General features: G+C 46.1%; 1 protein-coding gene across 1 annotated transcript in view; it reads right to left on the reverse strand.

Annotated features, from left to right (window-relative positions):
* The window catches only part of LOC309565582 (uncharacterized protein), a gene marked incomplete at both ends in the record, with an annotated part of 129,887 nt that extends 113,825 nt beyond the window's left edge, over positions 1–16,062 (reverse strand). Inside the window, one exon of the mRNA XM_082270536.1 lies at positions 16,018–16,062. Within this exon, the coding sequence (XP_082126662.1) occupies positions 16,018–16,062 (45 nt within the window). The remainder of the gene's footprint in view (positions 1–16,017) is intronic.
* Positions 16,063–27,776: the final 11,714 nt, after the last annotated feature.

A 27,776-nucleotide genomic window follows, 5' to 3' on the forward strand; every position in this document is an offset into this window, starting at 1 on the left:
TCCTCTCCACTTCAGTCCCAGGCTGACTGGGGGACCAGAGAATAAGGGTGGGAAGCACAGGCAGCCAGAGACTGCTCCACCACACAGACCTGCTGAAAGGACCAGAGCACCTCCATGACCAAGAGAACGGCTCCTGCCTGCTATGGTCATCCTGCTGAAAGGTACTGTACAGGGACTGTGTACATGGGGTCCTCTTGGTTTCACTGCCTCTCACAGCATCCCCAGCCCTCCTCCACTCTTATACACAATGCTGCAGCCCCAGCCCTCCTCCGCTCTTACACACAATGCTGCAGCCCCAGCACTCCTCCAGCTCTACCAATATTTCCCCTCTTACTCTCAATAAACAAGCAGCTCCTGCAGATCCAACCTCGGATCTCCAGGGATCCACTTGCTGCAAAAAGTCTAGATACCCCTTTATGGGGAAGGAATTGCGGTGAGTGCAATACCATAAGGGGAGCAGAGCACTGCATTGAGCACCAAGCACCTTAATATATCTTCTAACAGCACCAAATATCACCACTATAATATCGGACTTTATCCATTGAGGGAATTTTTCCCTTGCACACAGCACTTTATATAACATATTGGTTATTTGTAGCACTAACACATCACCATCTTTATTTTGGATAATATTTATTGATGGCAATTTTTCCTTGTACACGGCACATTGTGTAACACATTGTAATTATTTATAATTATTTAATTTATTTATTTGCACGTAGCACTTTTGTTGCAGGCACAATTGTTTGTATTTTACCTGTTTTTTTGCACTATAGTTCATGGGTATATGTATTGCCTATTTTCTTATATTTTTTCATATTTGCACTTAGACACTTTATAGTTGACTTTATAGTGTCAAGTCTTTGATTTGATTTAATATTGGATTTATTATATATTTTCATATATAATTATATATATATTGCCTAAAAATTGATTGTTGGATATATATATATATATATATATATATATATATATATATCATTTATTGTGCACAAACAAGGGTATACATGTATATTTCCATTCCAATACTACATCATTGGGATTGGACACCATGAATACATCTTCTCCTTCATCCTTATTATCACATAGTAGAGTAGCGCCATAGCCCTCTTATACCTTTATCACATGGGGGCCTCTCTCTTTCTCTCTCTGTCACCCCCCATCTCTCTCTGTCACCCCCCATTTCTCTCTGTCACCCCCCATCTCTCTCTGTCACCCCCCTATCTCTCTCTCTGCAACCCCCCTCTCCCCCAATCTCTCTCTCTCTCTCTCTCTCTCTCTCTCTCTGTCACCCCCTATCTCTCTCTCTGCAACCCCCCTCTCCCCCAATCTATCTCTCTCTTTGTCACCCCCCCTCTCTCTCTCTCTCTCTGTCACCCCCCCCTCTCTCTCGCTCTCTCTCTCTCTGTAAAACCCTCTCTCTCTCTCAAACCCCCCCCCCCCCTCTCTCTGTCACCCCTCTCTTTGTTGTTGTTCACGCCTGACACAATGTTTTCCCACTAGAGAGCTCTACACTGGGCCAACAAGGGACACCTCAGAAACGTTCAATTCCCTTTTATACATTTTGTTTAGTTACATTTTTTACTTTTTCATGGGGGGGGGGGGGCGCCGATACAGCTCCTCGCCAAGGGCGCTGGAGACCCTAGGTACGCCTCAGCCATCAGCATAGCCTTATCAGTTCCCATAAGTTTAGCCTCATCAGTTCCCATCAGTGCCGCCTCATTACTGCCCATCAGTGCAGCATATCAATTTGGCCTCATCAGTGGCCATCAGTGCAGCCCCATCAGTGGCCACCAGTGTAGCCTATGAGTGCAGCCTATCATTCCGGCAGGTAGCAGTGTGACTGCTTTATGGGGGTTCCAGACTGATTTGCCTCCTGGACCCTGCCCTCTGGCCTAATTTGCCCCATAATACTGGCACTAAACTAAAAGTGTAGCGCAAGCCGACGGGGACCCTTTCCGTGTGGGAGCCGGGAGGAGGCTGTTTTTTTTTCATGCAGTGTGCAGCTTTTTTGCTGCCCCCCCTGCAAAGTGCCGCCCTAGGCCTGGGCCTTCTCGGCCTAGGCCAAGATACAGCACTGCCGACACTCCTCCTATCCAGTTCACTTGTGTTCTGCTGTCTCTGGGCCCCTGTGAATTGCAATTATTTGCCTTACATAGCCTATAACAAAGGTCCTTGTTACTTTTATCCTGCTGGTTTCACCGCTTTCCATATTTTTGATGCTGTCTACTAGATTGCTTTCTTGTATGATATGATTAGTAATTGTCTATTTTGTACACAGTGCATGGATCTGTTCAACTTTAAAAAAAATCTCAATAAAAACTGTTATTGAAAAAAAAAGAAAGACCTGAACATTTTTTCAAGAGTTACTGCAGGGTCAAAAAGGTTTTCGAATAGCTGCTTTAGACAACACACAAATTAAAAAACCAAACAGCAAATATGTAAATGATCAAAGTGATCGCAACACCACAATCATATCTAGGGTTGTTTCATTTCATTACCTCCAGGTAATGAAATCTTTTATCAGTCTACCCAAGGGTTCTTTACAGTAAAAGTGGTTAATGTAGAACTCCAGCCTAAACTTTAATTTTTAGTTTTTTTTTTTACAATGAGAAATAACTTGAACCCCATTGAGATTTTCAATACTGCCTGTGTCTCCATTTCAGAGATTTCACCTCACTTTCTGTTGTGTCACTAGGACGTGTAGTATGGACAGGGCTGCTGTTAGAAATCACAGGGGCCCCGTACAGCCTACCTGGCAGGGCTCCCCCCCGCCCCCCACCACCGAAAATATCAAGACAATATTTTCACTGAAAATACACTAAAATCATTATTAGCGAACACAAACATAGCCTTTTTTAAAAAATTTTGTAACCTTTTTTTTAAATGTTAAAAAAGTTTAAAATTATTTTATTTGACAATTTTTTTTTTATCTTACAATTTGCTATTTTTTTTACAGGACAGGGAAGCCTGCAGTGCTACGGGGGGCACTTGGGGGGGGGGGATCAGAAGCAGGCAGAACAGGGAGGGAGATAGGAGTCAGAGAAGCAATTACAGGAATGATGCCATGTGTCTGTGTCTCTCCCTGCAGCAGGTGAAAGCTGGCAGGAGGGGGATAAACTGGGGGGGGGGGGGCACTTGAGGGGGGGGGGATCAGAATCAGGCAGAACAGGGAGGGGGATAGGAGTCAGAGAAGCAATCACAGGAATGATGCCGTGTGTCTGTGTCTTTCCCTACAGCAGCTGAAAGCTGGCAGGAGGGGGATAAACTGGCTTTTAGCTGCTGCAGGAGCTGCACAGGGCTTCCTTCTGTAATTGACCTTCCGCCCAACCGCACCGATTCCCTGTGCTCTTGGGGCCCTCCTGTGTGTCCAGGCCGCCTACAGGAGGACTGGTGGTCCCCCCCATCAGAGGCCCTGAGTACGAAGGATTGTTCCAATAGACCTCAATAAGCACTAGGGTCGCCGGTTAGAATCCTAACCACGGCACAACCTGCCTGGAGTTTGCATGTTCTCTCTGTTCCTGCGTGGGTTTCCTCCCACAATTCCTCCCACACTTCACAGACATGCTGGGAGGTTATATGGCTCCTGTCTAAACTGGTCCTAGTACGTGTATGCATGAATGTGAATTAGGGACCTTAGATTGTATGTTTTCTTCAATATTCAGTCTGTACCTTTTTCTTGTTGAATGTAATGCTAATTTATAATATATATTGTATCTTATAGATAAAATATGTTTATGCTCTGACTTTCCCCTGAGGAAGAAATCAGTTTAGGTTTTGAAACATGTTGGGATGTCTACATGCTGCGCAAATAGCCAGTTTTCCTTCTGCGGGAGACTGACTATATGCTTTAGAGCAGGCATGTCAAACCTGTGGCCCGGGGGCCGCATGTGGCCCAGAACCGGAGCCAATGCGGCCCACTGTCCCCTGACAATTTTTTTATTTTTTTTGCTGGGGAGGAAGGAAGTCAGGTTGGGGCACGGCCACAGCAGCTTCCAACTAACTGTAGGCAAAGGCTGTCTCGGAAGGGATCATCCTCTAGTTGTGTTAAATTAGTGCTGGGGGGGGGGGGTGGCGTTAGCGCGGGAAGGGCACGGCGGCGTTTTATTACTTATATACCATAACTATAGTATATATTTTATATGCGGCCCGAGAAAATTTCTCTACACTCAATGTGGCCCGGAGAAGCCAAAAGGTTGGACACCCATGCTTTAGACGAGCCTTTCTCAACCTTTTCAACACAGAGAAACCCTTGAAATAATGTTTCAGGTCTCAGGGAACCCCTGCTAAAAATGACTATATCTACAACTCCTGATACATTAGTGTGGTGGTCAGTGGGATGAATGCTCCTTACACTGGTGGACATTGGGAAGAATTACCTCCTTCCAGATAGCTAAAAAGATCAATGGTGTCAGGGGGAACTTATCTGAGAGGCAGAAATTGCTCATTGCTCAAGGAACCCCTAGCAACCCTGGAGGAACCCTAGGGATCCACAGAACCCTGGTTGAGAACCACTGCCATAGACCATGAGCAGAACCTGTAATATTTGGTATTGTGTCATTTATACAATTTGTCTTTGATACCATGTGATCTTTCTTGGGTGTCACCTGCATTGACTTTTATCCATGTTTATATTTTTTAATAAATCATTGATGTTTTACCGTTTATTACTTTCTCTAAGTGCCGGTTCACACTAATACGACTTGTCAGGCGACTTGGCCAGCCTGGCAAGTCGTGCACCGTCGCGGTCATTGAGTAGTTACGGGACCGGTTCTAATAGGAGCGACTTGTTTCGCTCCTATTAGAACCGGTCCCGTAACTACTCAATGACCGCGACTTAGAAAAAGGGTCCTGTACTACTTCGGGGCGACCTGGAGGCGACTTGCATTGACATTCATTTTATGAAGTCCGTGCAAGTCACGCCGAAGTCGCGCTGCACGCGACTTCACAGGTCGCCCCCTAAGTCGGAGCGACCTAGTGTAAACCGGCACTAATACTTCTTTACTCATTGGTTGGCTAAGCCCTCCAAAAATCCCCATGGGACTTCTCTTTTTTGCTTTTTCTGCCTCTTATTCTGGGGATGTGGCTTTATGCCACCACCAGCCGTACATACTGTACCTACCTATTTTCTCAGTTTCTGTTTATTTAAACATGATGGATTCAAGTAAAAAGGGTGAAAATGGATGCCCGTCGGTTTATATCTGCCTGCCCATAGACTAACATGGGTCCATTTGCCTGCAGTCACAAGCTGGAGGAAAGAAAAAACTGAATGGGCAAAAGTGACATCTATTCAGCAGGAATCCGTTCACAGATCTCCTGCTGATCAGAATGGAAGACGTATGAAATGGGCCTCAAGAAACACTTTAATTTAGAAGTATGAATTGTTACATTGTATCATTACATAATCCATGAACACATTTCCGTGTACTCAGATAAGCAGGATCCAGATAAGTACATCACCAAGAGTCACGTTTCTGGAACGCGGTCTGTATGTCACCTGGGAGCAGCTCTGTAGGCATGCGGTTATTGTCCGTCGTCGAACAACAGTTTTTTTTTTTTTTTTTATGACATGTGGTTGGAGTTCAGGGCGGAGGTGACGGTGGAAAGTATTCATTGTGGTCAGCTCTGAAAAGTCATCTAGTGAAAAAAACATTACTTACATCATTCCTGATACACAAAGTGCCCAGAAGTCATTTCTGGTATTTAAATATCAGGCTTACAAAGCCAATGCATTTCAATAATTATAACTCCACCCCCTTTTTAGGAAATAAAGGGGTATTAAACCCACAAACACAAATTTAAAATAGTGCAGCTTACCAATTCATAGATATGGTGGCTGCATTTGTTTTCTTTTTTTTTTACGTTATTTTTTTTTTCTTTATTTGAAGCTGGTGATTCAATCAGTAATGCACTTCTTATATTAAGGCCAGGGGCGAAACTACAGGGGTTGCAGGGGTTGCAATTGCAACCGGGCCCCATGCTTCAGGGGGCCTGTGCGGCTCCCCTGTACACCTGGATAGGAGGGGCGGCGGGGGCAGCATGTAGAGAAATCACTGTCCTCCTTTTTCCTCCTGTAGCTGCAGGAGGAAAATGGAGGAGATTGGTTCCTCTGTATGCTGCCCCCGCCACTCCTTCTATCCAGTTCACTTGTGTTCTGCTCCAGGCCCCTGTGTGCTCCATTGGTCCCCCCCCCCCCCCCCCCCACTGTGCTCCCTTCCTTCTCTTGCCGGCTGCTGCAGGGGATGTGTCACAATAGAGAACCAGGAAGGGGCAGAAAATATGTAATTTACCAGCTCCTTCCTTTTTTGAATGGACAGAGTCATAGTCAGTGACATTGTAAAAAAATAAAGTAAAATGATAAAAAATAATACAATTAAAATACCAAAAAATAAAAACTACTGACACCAGTGGGTGAACTTCCAGGATCGCAAAGGTCACACTTGCAACCGGCCCTTGGCATTCCACCACTTTGGGGTGGCCCCCCTACCCCCCAAATGGGGGGATCGCTCCAACAGAGTAACAGGCTACATTTGGCAGTCATTTAAAGTTGTAAACCGCAAAAAAATGTTTTTTTTTTCTTTTTGCAACCTGCAAGAGAAACACATAATAAGCTAGTATGCATCGCATACTAGCTCATTATGAAATACTTACCTTAGAACGAGCCCCCTGCGTGCCGTCCGCTTACCTGTATGACGGGCGACATGTCCAGTCGCCCGTCTTCCGGGATCGCGGCATCCGGCCATCTGATTGGCCGGAGCTGCGGTGACGTCACGGCACGGAGCTCTGAAGGAACGGCACCAGCGGCCGTTCCTTCAGAGCGCATGCGCCAGTGATGTCACTGGCTGCATGTAAGGTAAATATCTCCTAAACGGTACATGTTTAGGAGATATTTACAGTACCTATAGGTACAAGTTGCAGAGGAGGGTTTACTTCCTCTTTAAGGAGGCACACACTAGGGGCTTGGAGGCAGCCCCTTTTTAAGTTGGTTGACCGGTAGGGGGCAGTAACCTTGCCGAAAATGGCAGGAAAAAGCCTGGTTACCTCCAGTTTACAGGTTAACCTGAGAACGCAGTGCAACATCAAGATATTGTACCATGCACCTAGCTGGCTCGGTTAACATGAGGGCACAAGCACAGGCAGGAAAAACAAGAACTACACAGGAAGACATGCTAACCCTCTTGAAGGCACCTACCTACAAGCTTTTGGTTGCCTACAAGCTTCAGGGCTTTTGGGTGCCTACATCCCAGGGTACATTTTACAGACAACAGCATCAAATACAAGTCAAATCAAATACAAATGTACTCTTAACCTCTAGAAGATTTACCCCCTTTTATGACTGGGCCATTTTTTGCTTTTTGGCACTGCCTTACTTTAACTGACAATTGCATGGCTTTCTTTTGGTGGCGTTTGATCACCACTGGGGGTTTTTTTTGCACTATAAACAATCGCATCGCATACTAGCACATTATGAAATACTTACCTTAGAACGAAGCCCCACACGGTCGCCCGGACACCGCTGAGGGAGCTGACATGTTCCCTTGGTGTCTCCTCTGGTTTCGGCATACACGCGGGAGTTCACTTTCCGGCAAGGAGCTCTGAAGGTCCGGCAAGATGGTGTCAGCGGGTGCATGCAGGGTGAATATCTCCTAAACCGTGCAGGTTTAGGAGATATTCATTTTACCTACAGGTAAGACTTATTATAGGCTTAAAAAAAAAAAAAAAAAAGCGGAGTATGCTACCACTTTAAGACAGCAGTATTGTCAGTCTTGGGGGGGTTCGATGTACTGGCAGATTTATATACACTAGCGTAGCCTTTTTCATATAGGGTGCCAGGGCATCCTGGGTTGCCTTGAGGTCTCTTCAGTGGTGCCTTGTCAAAATGCCGAAAAATGTATCAAAAATTGTATACAAGCCAGCAGGTGAATTTTTGCTGGGAGGGGCAATATCAGCAGGGAGGAGGATTTGTTCTGGGAGGAGGGGAAATGTATACATTGAGGGTAAGCATGCAAATTATATGCATCAATTTTCTATTTTTTTTTTTGGTGGGGGGGGGGTACCTGCTTCCCCCTCACCCTTGAAAGGTGCCAAATGTGGCACTGGAGGGGAGGAGGAGGCAGATAAGCAGAGCATCCCCTTTTGGGTGGAGATCCACTTTAACTTGCCGGCTGCCCGCTGCTGATATACTGCGGTAGGCTGGCTCGGCTGGGTGCAGGAGCGCTCATGGGTGTGCACGCGCTGCCAGGGGTGCGCTCATCCCCCATTAAGCAGCGGGGAAGCCGATCCTTGGGGCCGGCAACCGCGATTGCCGCTGGGCACCCGTGATCGCTCCCTGTGGCCTGCGATTGCCGCTTGGCACAGTGATCTCTCCCTGTGTCCAGCGATTGCCGCTTGGCACCGCGATCGCTCTCTGTGTCCTGCGATTGCCGCTGGGCACCCGTGATCGCTCCCTGTGTCCTGCAATTGCCGCTGGGCACGCGTGATCGCTCCCTGTGTCCTGCGATTGCCGCTGGGCACCCGTGATCGCTCCCTGTGTCCTGCAATTGCCGCTGGGCACGCGTGATCGCTCCCTGTGTCCTGCGATTGCCGCTGGGCACCCGTGATCGCTCCCTGTGTCCTGCGATTGCCGATTGGCACCGTGATCGCTCCCTGTGTCCTGCGATTGCCGGCAGGCACACAGAGCTCCTGTGTTCCTCCTATTTAGGGTCACAGGTCTCTGTGTTGATTCCACAAGACCAACCCCCTCACAGTTAGAAAACAACCCCTAGGCTCACACTTAACCATTTGATTGCCCCTGAATTAACCCCTTTCCTGCCAGTGTCATTAGTACAGTAACAGTGCATATTTTTTAGCACTGATTACTGTAGTAATGTCCCTGGTCCCCCCCAAAAGTGTCAACAATGTCAGTTAGGGGTCCGATCTGTCCGCCGCAATGTCGCAGTCCTGCTAAAAATCGAAGATCGCCGCCATTACTAGTAAAAAAAAAGAAATAAATAAAAATGACATAAATCTTTCCTCTAGTTAGTAGACGCGATAACTTTTGAGCAAACCAATCAAAATACTCTTATTGCGATTTATTTTTTTTACCAAAAATATGTAGCGGAAGCGGAATACAAATTGGCCCAAGATGATAAAAAAATTAGATTTTTACATTATTTATTTTTTTGGGGGAATGTTATATTTTTTTCAGAATTGTCGCTTTTTTTTTTTTTTTGTTTATAGCGCAATACCTAAAAATCGCCAGGTGATCAAGTACCACCAAAAGAAAGCTCTATTTGTGGGAAAAAAAGGACAATAATTGTATTTGGGTACAGCGTCGCACGACCGCGCAATTGTCTGTTGAAGTAACGCAGTGCCGAATCGCAAAAAATGGCCTGGTCATTAACCACTTTACCACCGGAGGATTTTGCTGTCTTCCGTCCAGGCCACTTTTTGCGATTCGGCGCTGTGCGACTTTAACTGACAATTGCGCGGTCGTGCGACACCGTACCCAAACGAAATTTACGTCCTTTTTTTCCCACAAACAGAGCTTTCTTTTGGTGGTATTTGATCACCTGTGCGATTTTTACTTTTTGTGCTATAAACAAAAAAAAAAGCGTTTATTTTGAAAAAAATAGCAATATTTTTAACATTTTTTTATATGAAATTCCCCCCCAAAAAAATGTAAAAACCAATTTTTTTTAAATTTTTTGGCCAATTTGTTTTCTGCTACCTATGTTTGGTAAAAAAAAATCACAATAAGCGTATTTTGATTGGTTTGCGCAAAAGTTATTGCGTTTACTAACAAAGGGAAAGATTTCTGTCATTTTTGGTGTTTTTTTTTTTTAACGCGTAATGGCGGCGATCTGCGATTTTTTTTGCGGGACTGCGACATTGCGGCGGACAGATCGGACCCTTGACTGACATTTTTGACACTTTTGGGGGTACCAGTGACATTACTGCAGTAATCAGTGCTATATATATGCACTGTTACTGTAAAAATGACACTGGCAGGGAAGGGGTTCATTTTATTGGAGAGGGAGGGGTTAATGTATGCCTGGTGCTTACTGACGTGTGGGGGGGGGAGGGGACTGAGTGAGTCATGGACAGATCGGATGTCCAGCTATGCTGAACAGTCCGATCTGTCACTCCCTGTCACTATGGAGATCCGCCCGCTTGTGTTTACACAGGCGGGCGGATCTCCACACTAGATCCCCGACGATCGGGGGAAGAGCGGCGGCGATCGCCGCTGCTCCTCCCCTGGCCCGACTCCCGCTGTGACTGAAAACAGCGGGAGCGAGCCTCCGGCGGCGCGCAAGCGCCGCCCAGAAGGGGGAGTGTCTGACGACGTAGTACTACGTCGTCAGACGATAACGAGCCACTCTGCCGCAGTAATATTACTGTGGGCGGTGGTAAAGTGGTTAAGGGGGTAAAACCTTCCGAGGCTAAAGAGGTTAACAAGCCACAGACAACCTCATTTCAATAGAACAGGAATGTTTGAAAAGATAGAAGCAAAACCAGATAAAGAAAAAGTACGTGCAATCAACAATAAATAGCTGCAAGCAAGCCAGTCCAGCACCCCGTCTACGTCTCTACAGAAGGCGGGGTCACTATGGGCACATATTGCTGGAAGGCGCTGATTGGACAGAAGGAGGCAGCAAAACGATTGCTAAGAAGCCCAACCTGCAGATGATGTAATTCATTGAACCGGGCAGCCATATTGGCACCGCAGATCAGACACTGATCTATAGAAAATAAAATACAGTATATTTGCATAGTACAAGGACAGGCGATTTTATTTTATTTTAAGCGGCCCGATCATCCTTCAAGTAAGATCATTACTTAAAATATTTAACCACTTCCATACCGGGCCATTTCTGGCACTCCGCTCCTACATGTAAAAATCATCATTTTTTTGCTAGGAAATTACTCAGAACCCCCAAATATATATATATATATATATATATATATATATATATATATAATTATTATTTTTTTTTTTTTAGCAGAGACCCTAGGGAATAAAACGGCGGTCATTGCAACTATATGTTACACAGTATTTGCACAGAAATTTTTTAAACGCGCTTTTTTTGTGGAAAAAAAACATTTTCATGAATTAAAAAAAAAAAAAACACTAAAGTTAGCCCATTTTTTATTTATTTATTTTTGTATAATGTGAAAGATGATGTTACAGCAAGTAAATAAATACCTAACATGTCACACTATAAAATTGTGCACTGTCATGGAATGACGCCAAACTACGGTACTTAAAAATCTCCATAGGCAATGCTTTAAAAATGTTTACAAGTTACCAGTTTAGAGTAAAGCCCCGTACACACGTACTGATCGTCGGCCGAACGATCGGCCGTCTTTTGTCCAGGGCTGTCGTGTCTGTTGAAAACTGCAAAAGACTGCACACGAATTTTGTCGGCCAACAACAGCCGACTGCAGAAGTGATGTCATGTGATGGTTAACTTTCCTTGTCTTTTTTATTTTCTGAGCATGCCCAGTCTTGCAAATCTGCTGTCTGTCGGCCGAAATCTGTACTGACTGGCGAACAATCGGCCGTTCTGGTGTTAGCCAACAAAAATTTTAATGCCTGCACGACAGATTCTGTTCGGCCGAAAATGCGCTGTCGGCTGTCGGAAGCATCATAGTAACAAGCCTACAATCGGCCGATCGGCCGATCGGTCGTCGGCAGAATATTTACGGCCGACAATCGCTACGTGTGTACGGGGCTTTACAGAGAAGGTCTTGGGCTAGAATTGTTAGTCTCACTCTAACGTTGGCAGCACATGTATGGGTTGAACGCCATTTACATATATGGCCACGATGTACGCATGTGTTCGCTTCTGGGTGCGAGCACGTTGGGACAGGGGGCACTTTTTTTTTTTTTTATTGTTTATTTTATTTAAATTTTTTTATTTTTACACTTTCCCTTTCATTTTTTTTTTTTATCACTTTTATTCCTATTACAAGGAATGTAAACATCCCTTGAAATAGGAATAGTGAATGACAGGTCCTCTTTATGGAGAGATCTGGGGTCAATAAGACTTCAGATCTCTCCTATAGGCTAGAAAAAAAACAATCTTGGCTATGCAGCCGAGATCACGGCAGTATTGAGAACTGCCAGGCCGGGCGTGACGCCATAACGTCGCGTCTGGGCCTCCGAAAGTCATAGAGACTGCCGGGGACCATCTGGTCCTTGGCAGTCTCTATGGTGTACTTCAGCCACTGGCAGATTCCTGCTCCGGCCGGCCAATCACACAGGCGAGCCGGTAGAAGCACCGGAGGGCGACGGGAGGGGGAGGGATGTCCCCTCCCACTGCCTGTAAGAACGATCAAGCGGCTGAACCGCCGCTATGGTTATTCTTATGGTGCAGGGAATCACCGGATGCAAAAGATGATATCTGTCATATGACGTCCAGCGGTAAGGAAGTGGTTAAAGTGAACCTGTCAGTAGACTCCAAGGGGGAGATTTACTAAAACTGGTGCACACAGAATCTGGTGCAGCTGTGCATGGTAACCAATCAGCTTATAAGTTTTATTGTCAAGTCTTTTTTTTTCTTTCTTGTGCGAAAATCGTACAAAAACTGTACACATTAATCAAAAAACGTTCATTCTGTTCCAAGTTGGGAACGTTTTTGGAGTTTGTCCCTTCAGAAATTTTCTTTTGGAAGGTCGGAATTGGCTGTCGAAAAGTTGTGTACATACTATGAGAAAATTGTACGATCGTTCCACGGATAAAAATGTTTGCCCGATTTTCTTAAAGTGTGTACGAGCCTTAAGCCCACATTCACACGTCAAATCACATGTCAAATCTGTGCCTATTGCCGGCATTGGCACCATCCAAATCGGTTTGACTTTGCGGCGCTGCGCCGATTCCCAAAAGTAGTTTCTGCACTACTTTTGGCGACTTCGGGGGGCGATTTCAATAGACATCTGTGCAGAAACCCGTGTCTGTCAAATCACCCCGAAAGACGGACTGAAAATGCCGGTTTGAAATTGTGCGATTTCAGCTGAACTCGATTTCAAACCCGCCCTCAGTATGAACCAACGCTAAATTGAACAAGTTAGAAGATGATTGGTTATCACACACAGCTGCACAGGATTCTGGGTGCACCAATGTTGGTAAATTTCCCCCTAAGGGTCTGCTTACGCCCATGCACATGCCAACGTTGTGTGCGGGTTTTGGCGCTTTGCATTTAGAGCAGGCTGTTCATTTTAAAAGAAGTGCATGCATCTTTTATTTTATTTTGTTTTTAAATTGCATTGCACTACAATGCATGGCAACAAGTTTCAGTGTGATTTAGCATACGTGCGTTGGCTGGCGCATTTAAGTTGCCTTTAGTAATGAATGGCACTGCTCCATGAGTGCCGGAACACAGAACAATTTCATGTGCTGCGGAAAAGGCGTGCAATATCACGTGAACGGAGCCGTGTGTGTGCGCTGTGTGCTCACACCCCTTCTGTGCTGGAGGAGAGCCCATGTATGCAAATGAGACCAGAAGACATCTTTATTTCTCTCTCTGGTAATCTCCCTTTCTTTCCTTCTCTCTCTCTTTTTCTTTCCTTCTCTCTCTTTCTTGTATTCTCTTCCTCTCTCTCTTTTTCCTTCCCCCCTCTCTCTCTCTTTCCCTTTCTCTCCCCCCACCCCCTCTCTCTCCCCCTTCTCTCTCTCTACCTCTCTCTACAACACTCTCCCCCTCTCTCTTTCCCTTCCCCTCTCCCTCTCCCCCTCTCTCCCCTCTTTCTCCCCCTCCCTCCCTCCCTCTCCCCCCTCTCTCTCCCCCTTCTCTCTTTCTCCCCTCTCCCTTCCCCCTCCTCCTCTCTCCCCTTTTCCCCCTCTCTCTCTCTCTCCCCCTCCCTCTCTCTCTCCCTCTCCCCCTCTCTCTCCCCCCTCCCCCTCTCTCTCCCTCCCTCCCTCCCTCCCTCCCTCTTCCCTCCCTCTCTTCCCCCCTCTCCCCTCCCTCTCTTCCCCCCTCTATCTCCCCCTCTATTTCTTCCCCCTCTCTCCTCCCCCCCTCTCTCCCCCTCCCCCCCTTTCTCTCTCTCTCTCTACTCCCCCCCTCTCTCTATCTCCCCTTCTCTCCCTCTCTCCCTCTCTCTCCCCCCTCTCTCTTTCTCCCCTCTCCCTTCCCCCTCCTCCTCTCTCCCCTTTCCCCCCTCTCTCTCTCTCTCCCCCTCCCTCTCTCTCTCCCCCTCCCTCTCTCTCTCCCTCTCCCCCTCTCTCTCCCCCCCTCCCCCCTCTCTCTCCCTCCCTCCCTCCCTCCCTCCCTCCCTCTTCCCTCCCTCTCTTCCCCCCTCTCCCCTCCCTCTCTTCCCCCCTCTATCTCCCCCTCTATTTCTTCCCCCTCTCTCCTCCCCCCCTCTCTCCCCCTCCCCCCCTTTCTCTCTCTCTCTACTCCCCCCCTCTCTCTATCTCCCCTTCTCTCCCTCTCTCCCTCTCTCTCCCCCCTCTCTCTCTCTCACTCTCTCTCCCCCCTCTCTCTCTCACTCTCTCTCCCCCCTCTCTCTCTCCCTCTCCCCCCTCTCTCTCTCCCCCCCCTCTCTCTCCCTCCCCCCTCTCCCTCTCTCTCCCCCCCTCTCTCTCCCTCTCCCCCCCCCTCTCTCTCTCTCTCCCTCTCTCCCTCTCCCCCCTCTCTCTCTCCCCACACAATATAGCTAAATAATACATATTATTATATTTAATTTATAATTTAGTAAACTTGTTAGCCAAAAGAGGAAACAACAAACGCAACATTGTAACAGTCATGAAATAAATTATGATTAAAAAAAAAACAGCTTCTAACTTCAGCTTGCTCAATTAATCTTTGACAATAAAACCTGGAAGCTGATTGGCTACCATGCAGAGCTGCACCAGATTTTACACTCTCCAGTTTTAGTAAATCAACACCACAGTTACCAGTTTGTATCCACATCACAATATTGGTTACACCGCACAGTCATTTGTGGTAGTACAGCCAGTACAAACATAGCAAGACTTTTGAAACATCAGCGCAATGATCAGTTCAGCTGTGGAACTACAAGTACCAGCAATCCAAAGGCTATGCTTAATTCCTTTTTGCATCCTCTATCCTTCCGATCAACTGACATTCTTCCTTTCAAAGCCAGCCAGGCAAATTTAGTACCCCATATAAATTTTGTTCAATGCTCTCCATATAGGTGAAACACGACATCCCCACCCTGTGCAAAGTTCCTGCGACAGTCATGTGACGGTGAGATGATGGGGAGGAGGAATCTGATACAGGAGCATTCCTAATCAGAAAAGACCGAACCTGCCATTTCCTCCCCTCTAAGGCTGGCCATACACTATACAATCGGATTGTGCAATCTCCTGTAGATCTACCATTAACTCTGTATCACAAAAGTCCACATGCTTTGATACTTATTGAATGGATTGTTTAGGTTTATCCTTTTAAAGGAGATTTTACAGTATGGCCAGCTTAAATTCTGCAATCAGAAATCTTTCTGGGGCATCACGTGACTGCAGATCACTTTTTCCAAAACAATCTCTTTTCGGGTGAGTCACAAAAACCACAATTTCTCTAATTTTAGGTAGAGGGGGGAATTTACTAAAAATGGAGAGTGAAAAATCTGGCTCTGCATAGCAACCAATCAGCTTCCAGGTTTTATTGTCAAAGCTTCATCGAACAAGCTGAAGTTTAAAGCTGATTGGCTACCATGCACAGCTGCACCAGATTCGGAGAGCTCCAGTTTTAGTAAATCTCCTAGTTTTTAGAAGTCACTTTATCCCCCATCCCATGTAAATGTACAAACATGGGCACACAGCTTCCCTGGTCCGCGCACCATTGCCCATGCCCCTGGCTGTGGAACAGATCCAGACACCAGACTCCAAACCTATATCACCAGGATCTTCGTTGTGTCATGTGACTAGGACCTTTCGATCCCATTGGATTCGGCTGAAAATAACTGTCACTTTTTGGAAACTAAGGATTGCTATTCTGCCGTTTGAGATCCAAGCCCACTGTACACAGAATTACTAATTTCCATTATTATTACATGATGTATGTGACTCACCAATAACACCGACACTCCAAATAACAGCCCGCACAGCTTCTCCATAGTGGGAAAAGTTTGGACTAAGTTAAAAAAAAAAAAATAATGTTTTGCTCCAGAAAAAAAAAAAAAAAGTTTTGAAGGAGTTAGCAAACGTTGTTTCTTGAGCTATAGATTTCATGTTCTGGGTTTAGAACAGGGAAATACCAGTCTCATGACAGATCTCCCCACCCCCCACCGACTGACGTCACACGCACACACACACCCAATTGGCTCAGTGTACAGGATGGGAGGGGAGAAGGTCTCAGCATGTGACAGTAGCAGAGTGTTATAATGTGTTAGCTATTTAAGTAGGTTTGGATTTGGAGCGATACAACTTAATGGCTAACTAGATTGTATTGCGAGCTTTCAAAGCACGCCGACCGAAAATAATGGCTAACTAGATTGTATTGCGAGATTTAAAAGCACGCCAGCCGAAAATAATGGCTAACTAGTTAAGCTTTCAAAGCACGCCGGCTGCAAATAATGGCTAACTAGATTGTATTGCGAGCTTTCAAAGCACGCCGGCCGCAAATAATGGCTAGCTAGATTGTATTGCGGGATTTCAAAGCACGCCAGCCGCAAATAATGGCTAACTAGATTGTATTGCGAGCTTTCAAAGCACGCCGGTCGAAAATAATGGCTACCTAGATTGTATTGCGAGCTTTCAAAGCATGCCAGCCGAAAATAATGGCTAACTAGTTAAGCTTTCAAAGCACGCCGCTCGAAAATAATGGCTAACTAGATTGTATTGCGAGCTTTCAAAGCACGCCGGCCGAAAATAATGACTAACTAAATTGTATTACGAGCTTTCAAAGCACGCTGGCCGAAAATAATGGCTAACTAGATTGTATTGCGAGCTTTCAAAGCACGCCGGCCGAAAATAATGGCTAACTAGTTTGTATTGCGAGCTTTCAAAGCACGCCGGCCGAAAATAATGGCTAACTAGATTGTATTGCGAGCTTTCAAAGCATGCTGGTCGAAAATAACCGCTAACTAGATTGTATTGCGAGCTTTCAAAGCACGCTAGCTGAAAATAATGGCTAACTAGATTGTATTGCGAGCTTTCAAAGCACGCCGGCCGAAAATAATGGCTAACTAGATTGTATTACGAGCTTTCAAAGCACGCCGCTCGAAAATAATGGCTAACTAGATTGTATTGCGAGCTTTCAAAGCACGCCGGCCGAAAATAATGACTAACTAAATTGTATTACGAGCTTTCAAAGCACGCTGGCCGAAAATAATGGCTAACTAGATTGTATTGCGAGCTTTCAAAGCACGCTAGCTGAAAATAATGGCTAACTAGATTGTATTGCGAGCTTTCAAAGCACGCCGGCCGAAAATAATGGCTAACTAGATTGTATTGCGAGCTTTCAAAGCATGCTGGTCGAAAATAACCGCTAACTAGATTGTATTGCGAGCTTTCAAAGCACGCTAGCTGAAAATAATGGCTAACTAGATTGTATTGCGAGCTTTCAAAGCACGCCGGCCGAAAATAATGGCTAACTAGATTGTATTACGAGCTTTCAAAGCACGCCGGCCGAAAATAATGGCTAACTGGATTGTATTGCGCACTTTTAAAGTACGCCGGCCGAAAATAATGGCTACCTAGATTGTATTACAAGCTTTCAAAGCATGCCGGTCGAATATAATGGCTAGCTAGATTGTATTACGAGCTTTCAAAGCACGCTGGCTGAAAATAATGGCTAACTAGATTGTATTGCACGCTTTCAAAGCACGCCGACCGAAAATAATGGCTAACTAGATTGTATTACGAGCTTTCAAAGCACGGTGGCCGAAAATAATGGCTAACTAGATTGTATTGTGCGCTTTTTAAGCACGCCGGCCAAAAATAATGGCTAACTAAATTGTATTGCGGGATTTCAAAGCACGCCGGCCAAAAATAATGGCTAACTAGATTGTACTGCGAGCTTTGAAAGCACGCTGGCCGAAAATAATTGCTAACTGGATAGTATTGCAAGCTTGTAAAGCACGCTGGCCAAAAATAACCGCTAAAAGCCACCTCTGGACGCAGCAACATTCTTTGCTATGGCTGCCACATACAAACTAAGGCAAACCATAGATTATGAGATTTCCTGCAACCTGTGGTTGCAGAAAAGAAAATCGCTTGATTCCCCCATCGACACAGTCAGTGTTGATGGGCGAACCCCTCCCGCGGAGCTACTGTGTTCTGCCAGTGGGGAGCCCTGATGGCAAAACACAATGATCACTGATGACACCTATAGCTGCCAGCAGTAATCACATACAGAATTCCGACAGGCTTGTTGTACTGAAGTCGATCGATGAATCGACTTCAGTACAACCAGACTGCCCATAGATGGATCAAATCTGGGCTGGTCCCTGCTGAACTGGCCTAGATACTATGGCCCACCTAATTGATAAGCTGCAGCTAGTTGCTGCGGCCAGAACCCTGCAAAAACGTTGACCCTGGATGCACCCTGGGGTTGATTTACTAAAACTGGGGAGGGCAAACTCTGGTGCAGCTGTGTATAGAAACCAATCAGCTTCCAGGTTTTAGGGCCCTTTCACATGGGCTTTCGGACCCGGTCTGCCTGTTAGTTTTTCAGCCGGCCCTAATCGGATGCTCCATGCACCCCTATGGAGCAGCCGATGTCAGTAGTGACATCTCCGCTGACACCTGCTGCTATTCGATCCGATCCTGTCCCTGAAATCCAGACGGATGGAAACCCTATTTTCCATCTGTCTGGAGGATCAGCTCAGATTGGATCGGATCGGATGAAAATGGACAGGTGGTCCATTTTCATCCGATCTCCCATAGAGGAGAACGGGGATCTAACAGCTCCGTCTCTACAAAGTAAGTGGAGACGGACCTGTCATCCACCTGCTTAGCAGGGATCGGCGGATCGACCTCCACTGAGCAAAACAGAATCCGCTAAGGCCCCTTTCACACGGGCGATCTGATCTGATCCACCTGCCAGTTTTTCAGGCGGACCTGATCGGATGCTCCATGCATCCCTATGGGGCAGCAGATGTCAGCGGAGACATCTTTGCTGACACCCGCTGCTATCCGATCCGATCCTGTCCGTGAAATCCGGACGGATGGAAACCCTATTTTCCATCCGTCTGGAGGATCGGATCGAATGAGAACGGACAGGCGGTCCAGACCGTTCTCATCCGATCTCCCCATAGAGGACAGCGAGAATCTGACAGCTCCATCTCTGCACACAGAGCGGAGACAGAGCTGTCATCTGCCTGCTCACCGGGGATCGGAGGATCGATCCCACGCTGAGCAGAATGGACTCCGTCGGGCGCACCACCCATGTGAAAGGGGCCTAATTGTCAAAACTTAGTTGAACAAGTTGAAGTTAGAAGCTGATTGGCTACCATGCATAGCTGCAACAAAGTTTGCACTCACCAGTTTTAGTAAATCTTCCCCACTGTCTGCATCCAGGGGCGGTTGGACACTCTATTCACATATAATCACTCAGATGACCAGTTACTTTACATGCGAATATCAGCGGTGCTGATCATTGATATGGACAGAGTACAAATCTGATAGCTGTAGCTGGTTGCACACACTTTGACAGCATTTAGAACTGCTGACAACAATCTGCTCATTCTTACCAGCGGCCATCCCTCTGCAGAAATGTGAATGTATCAAAGTGTAACTAAAGGCACAACTTTTTTTTTTCTTTACTTTAACCACTTGCTTACCGGACATATTTACCCCCTTCCTGCTCAGGCCAGTTTTCAGCTTTCAGCGCTGTCACACTTTAAATGACAATTGCACGGTCATACTACACTGTACCCATATGAAATGTTTATAATTTTTTCAGTCAAATACAGCTTTCTTTTGGTGGTATTTAATCACTACTGGGGTTTTTATTTTTTGCTAAACAAACAAAAAAAAATGGAAGATTTTGAAAAAAACAAACAAACAGTTTTCATAGTTTGCTATAAAACTTTTCAAACAGGTAATTTTTCTCCTTCATTGATGTGCGCTGATGAGGCTGCACTGATGGGCACTGATAGGCTACACTGATGGGCACTGATAGGCACTGATAAGGCAGCACTGATAGGTGGCACTGATGGGCACTGATGGGGTGGCACTGGTGGGCACTGATCAGGAGGTACTGATGAGGATGCAACTGATAGGTGGCACTGATTGGCACTTATGGGGGCACTGAAGGGCACTTAGAGGTGGCACTAATAGGTGGCACTGATAGGTGGCACTGATGGACACTGGTAGGTGGCACTATTAGGTAGTACTGATAGGTGGCACTGACAAGGATGCACTGATGGTTACTGATTGGCATCACTGATGGGCACTGATAGGTGGCACTGGTGGGCACTGGTTAGCAGCACTGGTGGAGAGAGTGTGGGACAGATGTCCCTCTTACAGAAGTCGGTAATCAGCTTTATATTTTTCTCCTCTGTCTGAAAACTGGCTTCTGTTTACATCACATGACCAGTTGCCATTGGCTGACAGCTGATCAGGTAGTAAAGGGCCAGGATCCCAAGGACTCAGCATTGACAGAGTGCGCCGCCCGTGTGCCTCAGGGGGCGCACAGGAAGTGCAAGAACGGGAGGACATCCAGGTATGTCCTCCTGCCATTTTAGGCCCGCGCTGTGCCCTCTTTTGGCTATAGCGTGGGAGTGAAGTGGTTAATAAAGAAGGATTTTTAAATTCTATACTTGTTCCCCAGACCTTGTTATTTCTGCTCTCATCTGCCATTGTGACCTACTCCTACAAAGACAGAACCATTAGGGTCAAATTTGAAGAACATAGACGTGCCATTGGACAAGTATAGTGTAAAGCCGTGGCCAAAAGTTTTGAGAATGACACAAATATAAATTTTTCGCAAAGTCTGCTGCCTCAGTTTTTATGATGGCGATTTGCATTTACTCCAGAATGTTATGAAGAGTGATCACATGGATTGCAAGTAATTGCAAAGTCCCTCTATGCCATTAAAAAAAAAAATGTAATCCCATAAAAAAAAAAAAAAAATTTCCACTGCCTTTGCGAAGAAGGCTTCAGGGCGCCCAAGAAAGTCCAGCAAGCGCCAGGACCGTCTCCTACAGTTGATTCAGCTGCGGGATCCGGGCACCACCAGTGCAGAGCTTGCTCAGGAATGGCAGCAGGCAGGTGTGAGTACATCGGCACGCACAGTGAGGAGAAGACTTTTGGAGGATGGCCTGGTGTCAAGAAGGGCAGCAAAGAAGCCACTTCTCTCCAGGAATAACATCAGGGACAGACTGATATTCTGCAAAAGGTACAGGGATTGGAATGCTGAGGACTGGGGGAAAGTCATTTTCTCTGATGAATCCCCTTTCCGATTGTTTGGGACATCCAGAAAAAAACGTTGACAGGAGAAGAAAAGTTGAGCGCTACCATCAGTCCTGTGTCATGCCAACAGTAAAGCATCCTGAGACCATTCATGTTTGGGGTCGCTTATCAGCCAAGGGAGTGGGCTCACTCACAAAGAACACAGCAATGAATAAAGAATCCAAAAATATATAAAAAAATGTAACGCCAAGGGATAAATACAATAAATAAACGCAAAATGTGTCAAATGACAAAACATATGTAACGCTGAGCGCTCCGGTCCCTGCTCCTGGACCAGAGCGCTCGCGGCGTTCATGCCAGATCCACTCACCTGTGCCCGCTCCGGCTCTCTCCTCCGCTCCCCGCTCACGTGGTTCCCGGCGTGCGCGTCCCTGCACCATAGGGCGCGCGCGCGCCGGCTGTTTGAAATTTAAAGGACCAGTGCACCAGTAATTGGTGCCTGGCCCAAACCTCCCTTCATGTTTCCTGTTTCCTGTTTCATATATAAGTGACCTGCCCCTTCCTGCCCTTGCCGGATCTTTGTTGCCTTATTGCCTAGTGAAAGCGTTGTTGGTGTATCCCTTGCCTGTTGCCGAACCCTTTGCTAACGACTACCGCCTTTGAACCTGTGCTGCCTGCCCTGACCTTTGCTACGTCTGACTATGCCTCTGCCTGTTCCTTTTGTACTACGCCTATCTCAGCAGTCAGTGAGGTTGAGCCGCTACTGGAGGACACGACCTGGTAGTTACCGCCGCAGCAAGTCCATCCCGCCTTGCGGCGGACTCTGGTGAAAACCAGTAACTACTTAGAACCGATCCTCCGGTACGGTCCATGCCATTCCCTCACTGACACAGCGGATCCACTCCCTGCTCCGCTCCTGCTACCATTCCGGACCCTGACAACATATATATCTGTGAATAAATAAATACATATAGAAATGTATCGCAATAAAGGTGCAAGTGCTCTTAAATACTGTGATAATACAATAATCCAGGTGATAAGAACTATTTCAGTGGATAAAACAATTTATGTCATAAATGACTATTGTCACAATAAGTGTTTGTGCAAATAAATATATAGATATCATATCACATATGCATACACTAGTGTAAATAAAAACAACTCAGAAATGCATGTAGACCACAAGAGCTTGCAGTGTTTTTGTTTCAGGAAGCACTAGATGAAACTCAGAAATACAAGTAGACTACAAGAGCTTCCAGCGTTTTCATTTCAGAAAACATTACATGAAACTCAGAAATACAAGACCACAAGAGCTTCCAGTGTTTCCGTTTCAGATAGCACTAGATCGCTGTGGTTATTTTATACATGTATCGTATCATGATGAGAGAGGAGTGTGAGGAGGTGACCACCCTATCACCGTTCACTGTGTCAGCGACACTGCGGATCTGGCCATTTATTTTTTTTTTTTTTCAAATTCTTTATTAAACAGTAGAAAAGGATACAAAAGTGCAGCAAAATATAAGAGATACATCTACATTCGATTTACCCATAAAGGTGCAAGGAACAGAGTCACAGCTAACAGACAAACTCGTAAAACCCGTATGTAAACCCACAGAAAAATACTGCATAGTCCCCACTCAACGGGGGTAAGAGAGACAGTGGTCTATAGGACAATCACCAGGAACATCATGAATCATGGGTAAGTATATCATGAGAGAGAGTGCACATGTCAATACCTGCAATTTAATTTGGTGCCCTCAGTAGGGCAATAGGGAAGAGAAAGGACCAGCAAGACAACTTGTGAAAAAGAGGAAAAAGAAAAAAGAAAGGAGGTAGTAAAGAGGCATAAGAGAGGGAAAGTCAGGTATGAGTCAAGCTCCCGACGAGTCCCCGGCGGGAGAAGGCCAAAGCTGAATGGGCGAGAGGGGGAAGGGCAAGGATGACAAAGGGATGACCGGAAATGTTTCCCGTGCAGGTGACCCCACCCCCAATCAGGTCCCCGAGCCCAGAGGTAGACCCTGCAATACCAGGCCCTCATCAGAGAACATGAACGAATTCCAGCAGGACCACGTCTTAGAGTACTGCTCCCTTCTACCCTGTGCCGTGAGCACCAGATCCTCCAGGTCATGTATCCATTTAACCCTCCGCAGCCAGAGGGCAACCGTCGGAGGGGAGGTGTCTTTCCAGCAGATGGCTAATACAGGTCTTCGCCACATCCAAAAGGTGCCGCAACACCGAGCCTTTGTAGCGTTTAGGAGCTATGCCCGTGCAGTGAAGCAGAAAGAACGCCGGATCATCAGGGACAACCCGGTCGGTCATCCATTGGGTAATGCGCCTCACTTCCGACCAGAAACCCCGGAGTTTAGAACAGGACCAGAAAACGTGGGACATGGTACCCACCTCCTGGTGGCACCGCCAGCACCTATCCGTCGCAGATCCGGGAAGATACGTCGAAGCCGGACCGGTGTGAAGTACCAGTGTGTTAGGATTTTATAATTGGATTCCTGGATCCGCGTGCAGATGGAGGATTTGAGTTGAGAATCGAACAATATTATGTCTCTGGGAATCGGAGAACGTCCTTTGCAGTTCCCCGGATCTGGCCATTTTTATCTTACCTGAAGCACCTCCAGAGGGAGGACAGGAGGAAGCTACCTATCCATACCTATTGGCACCTGTGTGTGCAATAAGCGGGTTTGGCTCATTATAATTTGTGAGCCAAACCAGGAGGTGAGCGGCCAGATTTACTATTTATGCACCAAGGCACTTTAATTTATGCAAGCACCAGCACTTGGTCTCTTGATACCAACACAGCATAGAAGATATTATTCACTTTTACGGACTTTTGCACCTATTTTTATTTACACTAGTGTATGCATATGTGTGATCTATATTTATTTGCACAAACACTTATTGTAACAATAGTCATTTATTACATAAATTGTTTTATCCACTGAAATACTTCTTATCACCTGGATTATTGTATTATCACAGTATTTAAGAGCACTTGCACCTTTATTGTGATACATTTCTATATGTATTTATTTATTCACAGATATATATGTTTTGTCATTTGACACATTTTGCATTTATTTATTGTATTTATCCTTTGGCGCTACATTCTTTATATATTTTGGATCATTTTGGTGTTAGGTGAATGCACTTTTATGTTGGCAGCCATCGGTCCCCTTATCTGGCTATTTAGCAGTTAATTGGGGTCACTAGTCTTTTATTGGTTAGCGCTGATTAATACCTTTTATTAACCACTTAAGCCTCGGAGGATTTGGCTGCTAAAAGACCAGGGGGTATTTTGTGATTCGGCACTGCGTGACTTTAACGGACAATTGCGCGGTCGTACAACGATGTACCTAAACGAATTTGACGTCCTTTTTTTCCCACAAACAGAGCTTTTTTTTGGTGGTATTTGATCACCTGTGCGATTTTTTGATCATGCGCTATAAACAAAAAAAGAGCGTCAATTTTGCAAAAATAACAATATTTTTCACATTTTTTTATATGAAATTCCCCCCCAAAAAAAGTAAAAATCAAAATTTTTTAACATTTTCGGCCAATTTGTTTTCTGCTACATATGTTTGGTAAAAAAAATCCCAAAAAGCGTATTTTGATTGGTTTGCGCAAAAGTTATCGCGTTTACTAACAAAGGGAAAGATTTTTGTCATTTTTGTTGTTTTTTTTTTAACGCGTAATGGCGGAGATCTGCGATTTTTTTGCGTTACTGCGACATTGGGGCGGACAGATTGGACCCTTGACTGACATTTTTGACACTTTTGGGGTTACCAGTGACATTACTACAGTAATCAGTGCTATATATATGCACTGTTACTGTAAAATTACACTGGCAGTGAAGGGGTTAACTTTATTTGAGAGGGAGGGGCTGTGTGTGTCCCTAGGGGCGTGATTCTAACTGTGATTGGCTGTGGCTTGAGCTGTAGGAACAATGATCAATGGTCCTACATAGTAGAACCGTATGATCAGTGTTTCTACACAGGGGAGAATGACAGGGGGCTTGTTTACACTAGCCGCCTGCCTTTCTCCCTCTCCCCCGACGATCGCAGAGTGACCGGCGGACATCAGGTCCGCCGGGCACACGCGCCGGGGGGGGGGATCCATGACCGCGCCGGAGCATGCCGCGGCGGCGCGCGCTCGCTCCCCAGAGCCTCACAGGCTAGTGACGTACCGATAAGTCACTCTGCCTGTGAGGGGCTGACCGCCGCAGTATATGTACTTGCGGCGGTCGGCAAGCGGTTAACAATGAATAAAGAATGGTACAAAAACATCCTCCGAGAGCAACTTCTCCCAACCGTCCAAGAACAGTTTGGTGAGGAACAATGCCTTTTCCAGCATGATGGAGCACGTTACCATAAGGCAAAAGTGATAACTAAGTGGCTTGGGGAACACAACTTCGAAATCTTGGGTCCATGGCCAGGAAACTCCCCAGACCTTAATCCTATTGAGAATTTGTGGTCAATCCTCAAGAGGCGGGTGCCATTGTTTTCCCCTTGATCTCCCCAAATACCCATTGATAAATGGCTCTCATACTTGGCAAATTGGCCAGCGGGATCTCACTGACAGTGCCATCCCCCATCGGACGTCCGTAATTTTATTGCATTTATGTTCACCATTGCATTATATTGTTTGCCACACTTACTGGGTTACTTTCACCATTATCATCTTTATTGTGTTCATCACATCACATGGGTTACTGTATTACTCATTGTAAGCACCACATCCTCTGTACTTACCTGTCTGAACCACAGCTGTCAGAATAAAATACACTTTATTTTGTTCATCACCCTGTGGTTTCCTTCTGTCCATCCCTCAAAGGCTCTCTCTTTCTTGTCTACTGGTCTGTCCCAGTACACTTTGTATGCCCAGTAGTTTGTTGACAGCATGCCAGGGGGAATTGCAGAGGTCTTGAAAAAGAAGGGTCAACACTGCAAACATTGACTCCTTGCATAAACCTCATGTAATTGTCAATGAAAGCCTTTGACACTTATGAAATGCTTGTAATTATACTTCAGTATACCATAGTAACATCTGACAAAACAATCTAAAAACACTGAAGCAGCAGACTTTTTGAAAATTAATATTTATGTCATTCTCAAAACTTTTGACTCTACCTAGGCCCTTTAACTTCTTTTGGACCGCTCGCCACAGAAATAATGCGGCAGGCTGGCCCTTCTTCGCGAACGGCCGTAGGTATACATTGGTCGTGCGCCTGCAGCTAGGGGGCAGCAGGGACTCCGATGCACGGGGCAGACGGCTCCGATTGCCGCCTGCCACCCACGATCGCTCCCCGCTGAGAGAGAAAGGACAGCTGTTGTAAACACAGCTGATCGTTCTTCTCTCTGGATCACAAGCCCCGCCCCCATACAGTTAGAAGCACGCCCCTAGGTACACATTTAACCCTTTGATCGCCCCTGGGTTAACCCCTTCCCTGCCAATGGCATTATTACAGTAACAGTGCATATTTTTAGCACTGATTACTGTAGTAATGTCACTGGTCCCCCCAAAAGTGTCACAAATGTCAGTCAGGGGTCCGATCTGTCCGCCGCGATGTCGCAGTCCCGCTAAAAATTGCAGATCGCCACCATTACTAGTAAAAAAAAGAAACAAAAATGACAAATCTTTCCCGTAGTTAGTAGACGCGATAACTTTTGCGCAAGCCAATGGAGGAATTAGTTTTTTATGTGTATGGCCAACATTACTGCCCTACATTACATGCCCCGATGTGTGCCCTACAGTGTGCACCATGATGTGCCCTACTGTGTGCACTGTGGTGTGTCCCATGCTGTAATATGTGCCCCACTGTGTGCCCAGTTACCTCCTGTGGGCTTTGTGATGTGCCCTGAGCCCTACTGTATGCCCCATGATGTACCCTGTGTGCCCCGCAGTGTGCCCTGTGATGTGCCCTGCTGTGTAAACCCGTGATGCACCATTCTGTGCCCGATAATTTGCCTTGCTGTGTGCACTATACTGTGTCCTTCAATGTGCCCTCTTGTCTCATGTATTATCCACTGCTGTGACCCATAATGTGCCCTCTTGTCCACATGTAATATGCCCTGCTGTGCCCCATAATGTTTCCTCTTGCCCCATGTAATATGCTCTGCCGTGCCCCATAATTTGACATGTTATCCCCCTAATGTGCTCTGCTGTGCCCCATAATGTTCCCTCATGCCCCTATGTAATATGCCCTGCTGTGCCTCATTATGTGCCCTCTGGCCCCCATGTAATATGCCCCGTAATGTGCTCTGCTGTGCCCCATATTGTGCCTTCATGCCCCAAGGGAATATACCCTGCTGTACCCCATAATGTGCCTTCCTTCCCCATGTAATGTTCTCTGCTGTGCTCCATAATGTGCCCTGCTAGCCCCCGTAATGTGCCCCTCTGCCTCCCCCCATGTAATGGGCCTTACTGTCCCCTATGTGTCCTACTGTGCCCCTCTAGCAAAAAA

Source organism: Pelophylax lessonae (assembly GCF_965119305.1).
Source record: "Pelophylax lessonae genome assembly, chromosome: 10".
Taxonomy (NCBI): Eukaryota; Metazoa; Chordata; class Amphibia; order Anura; family Ranidae; genus Pelophylax; species Pelophylax lessonae.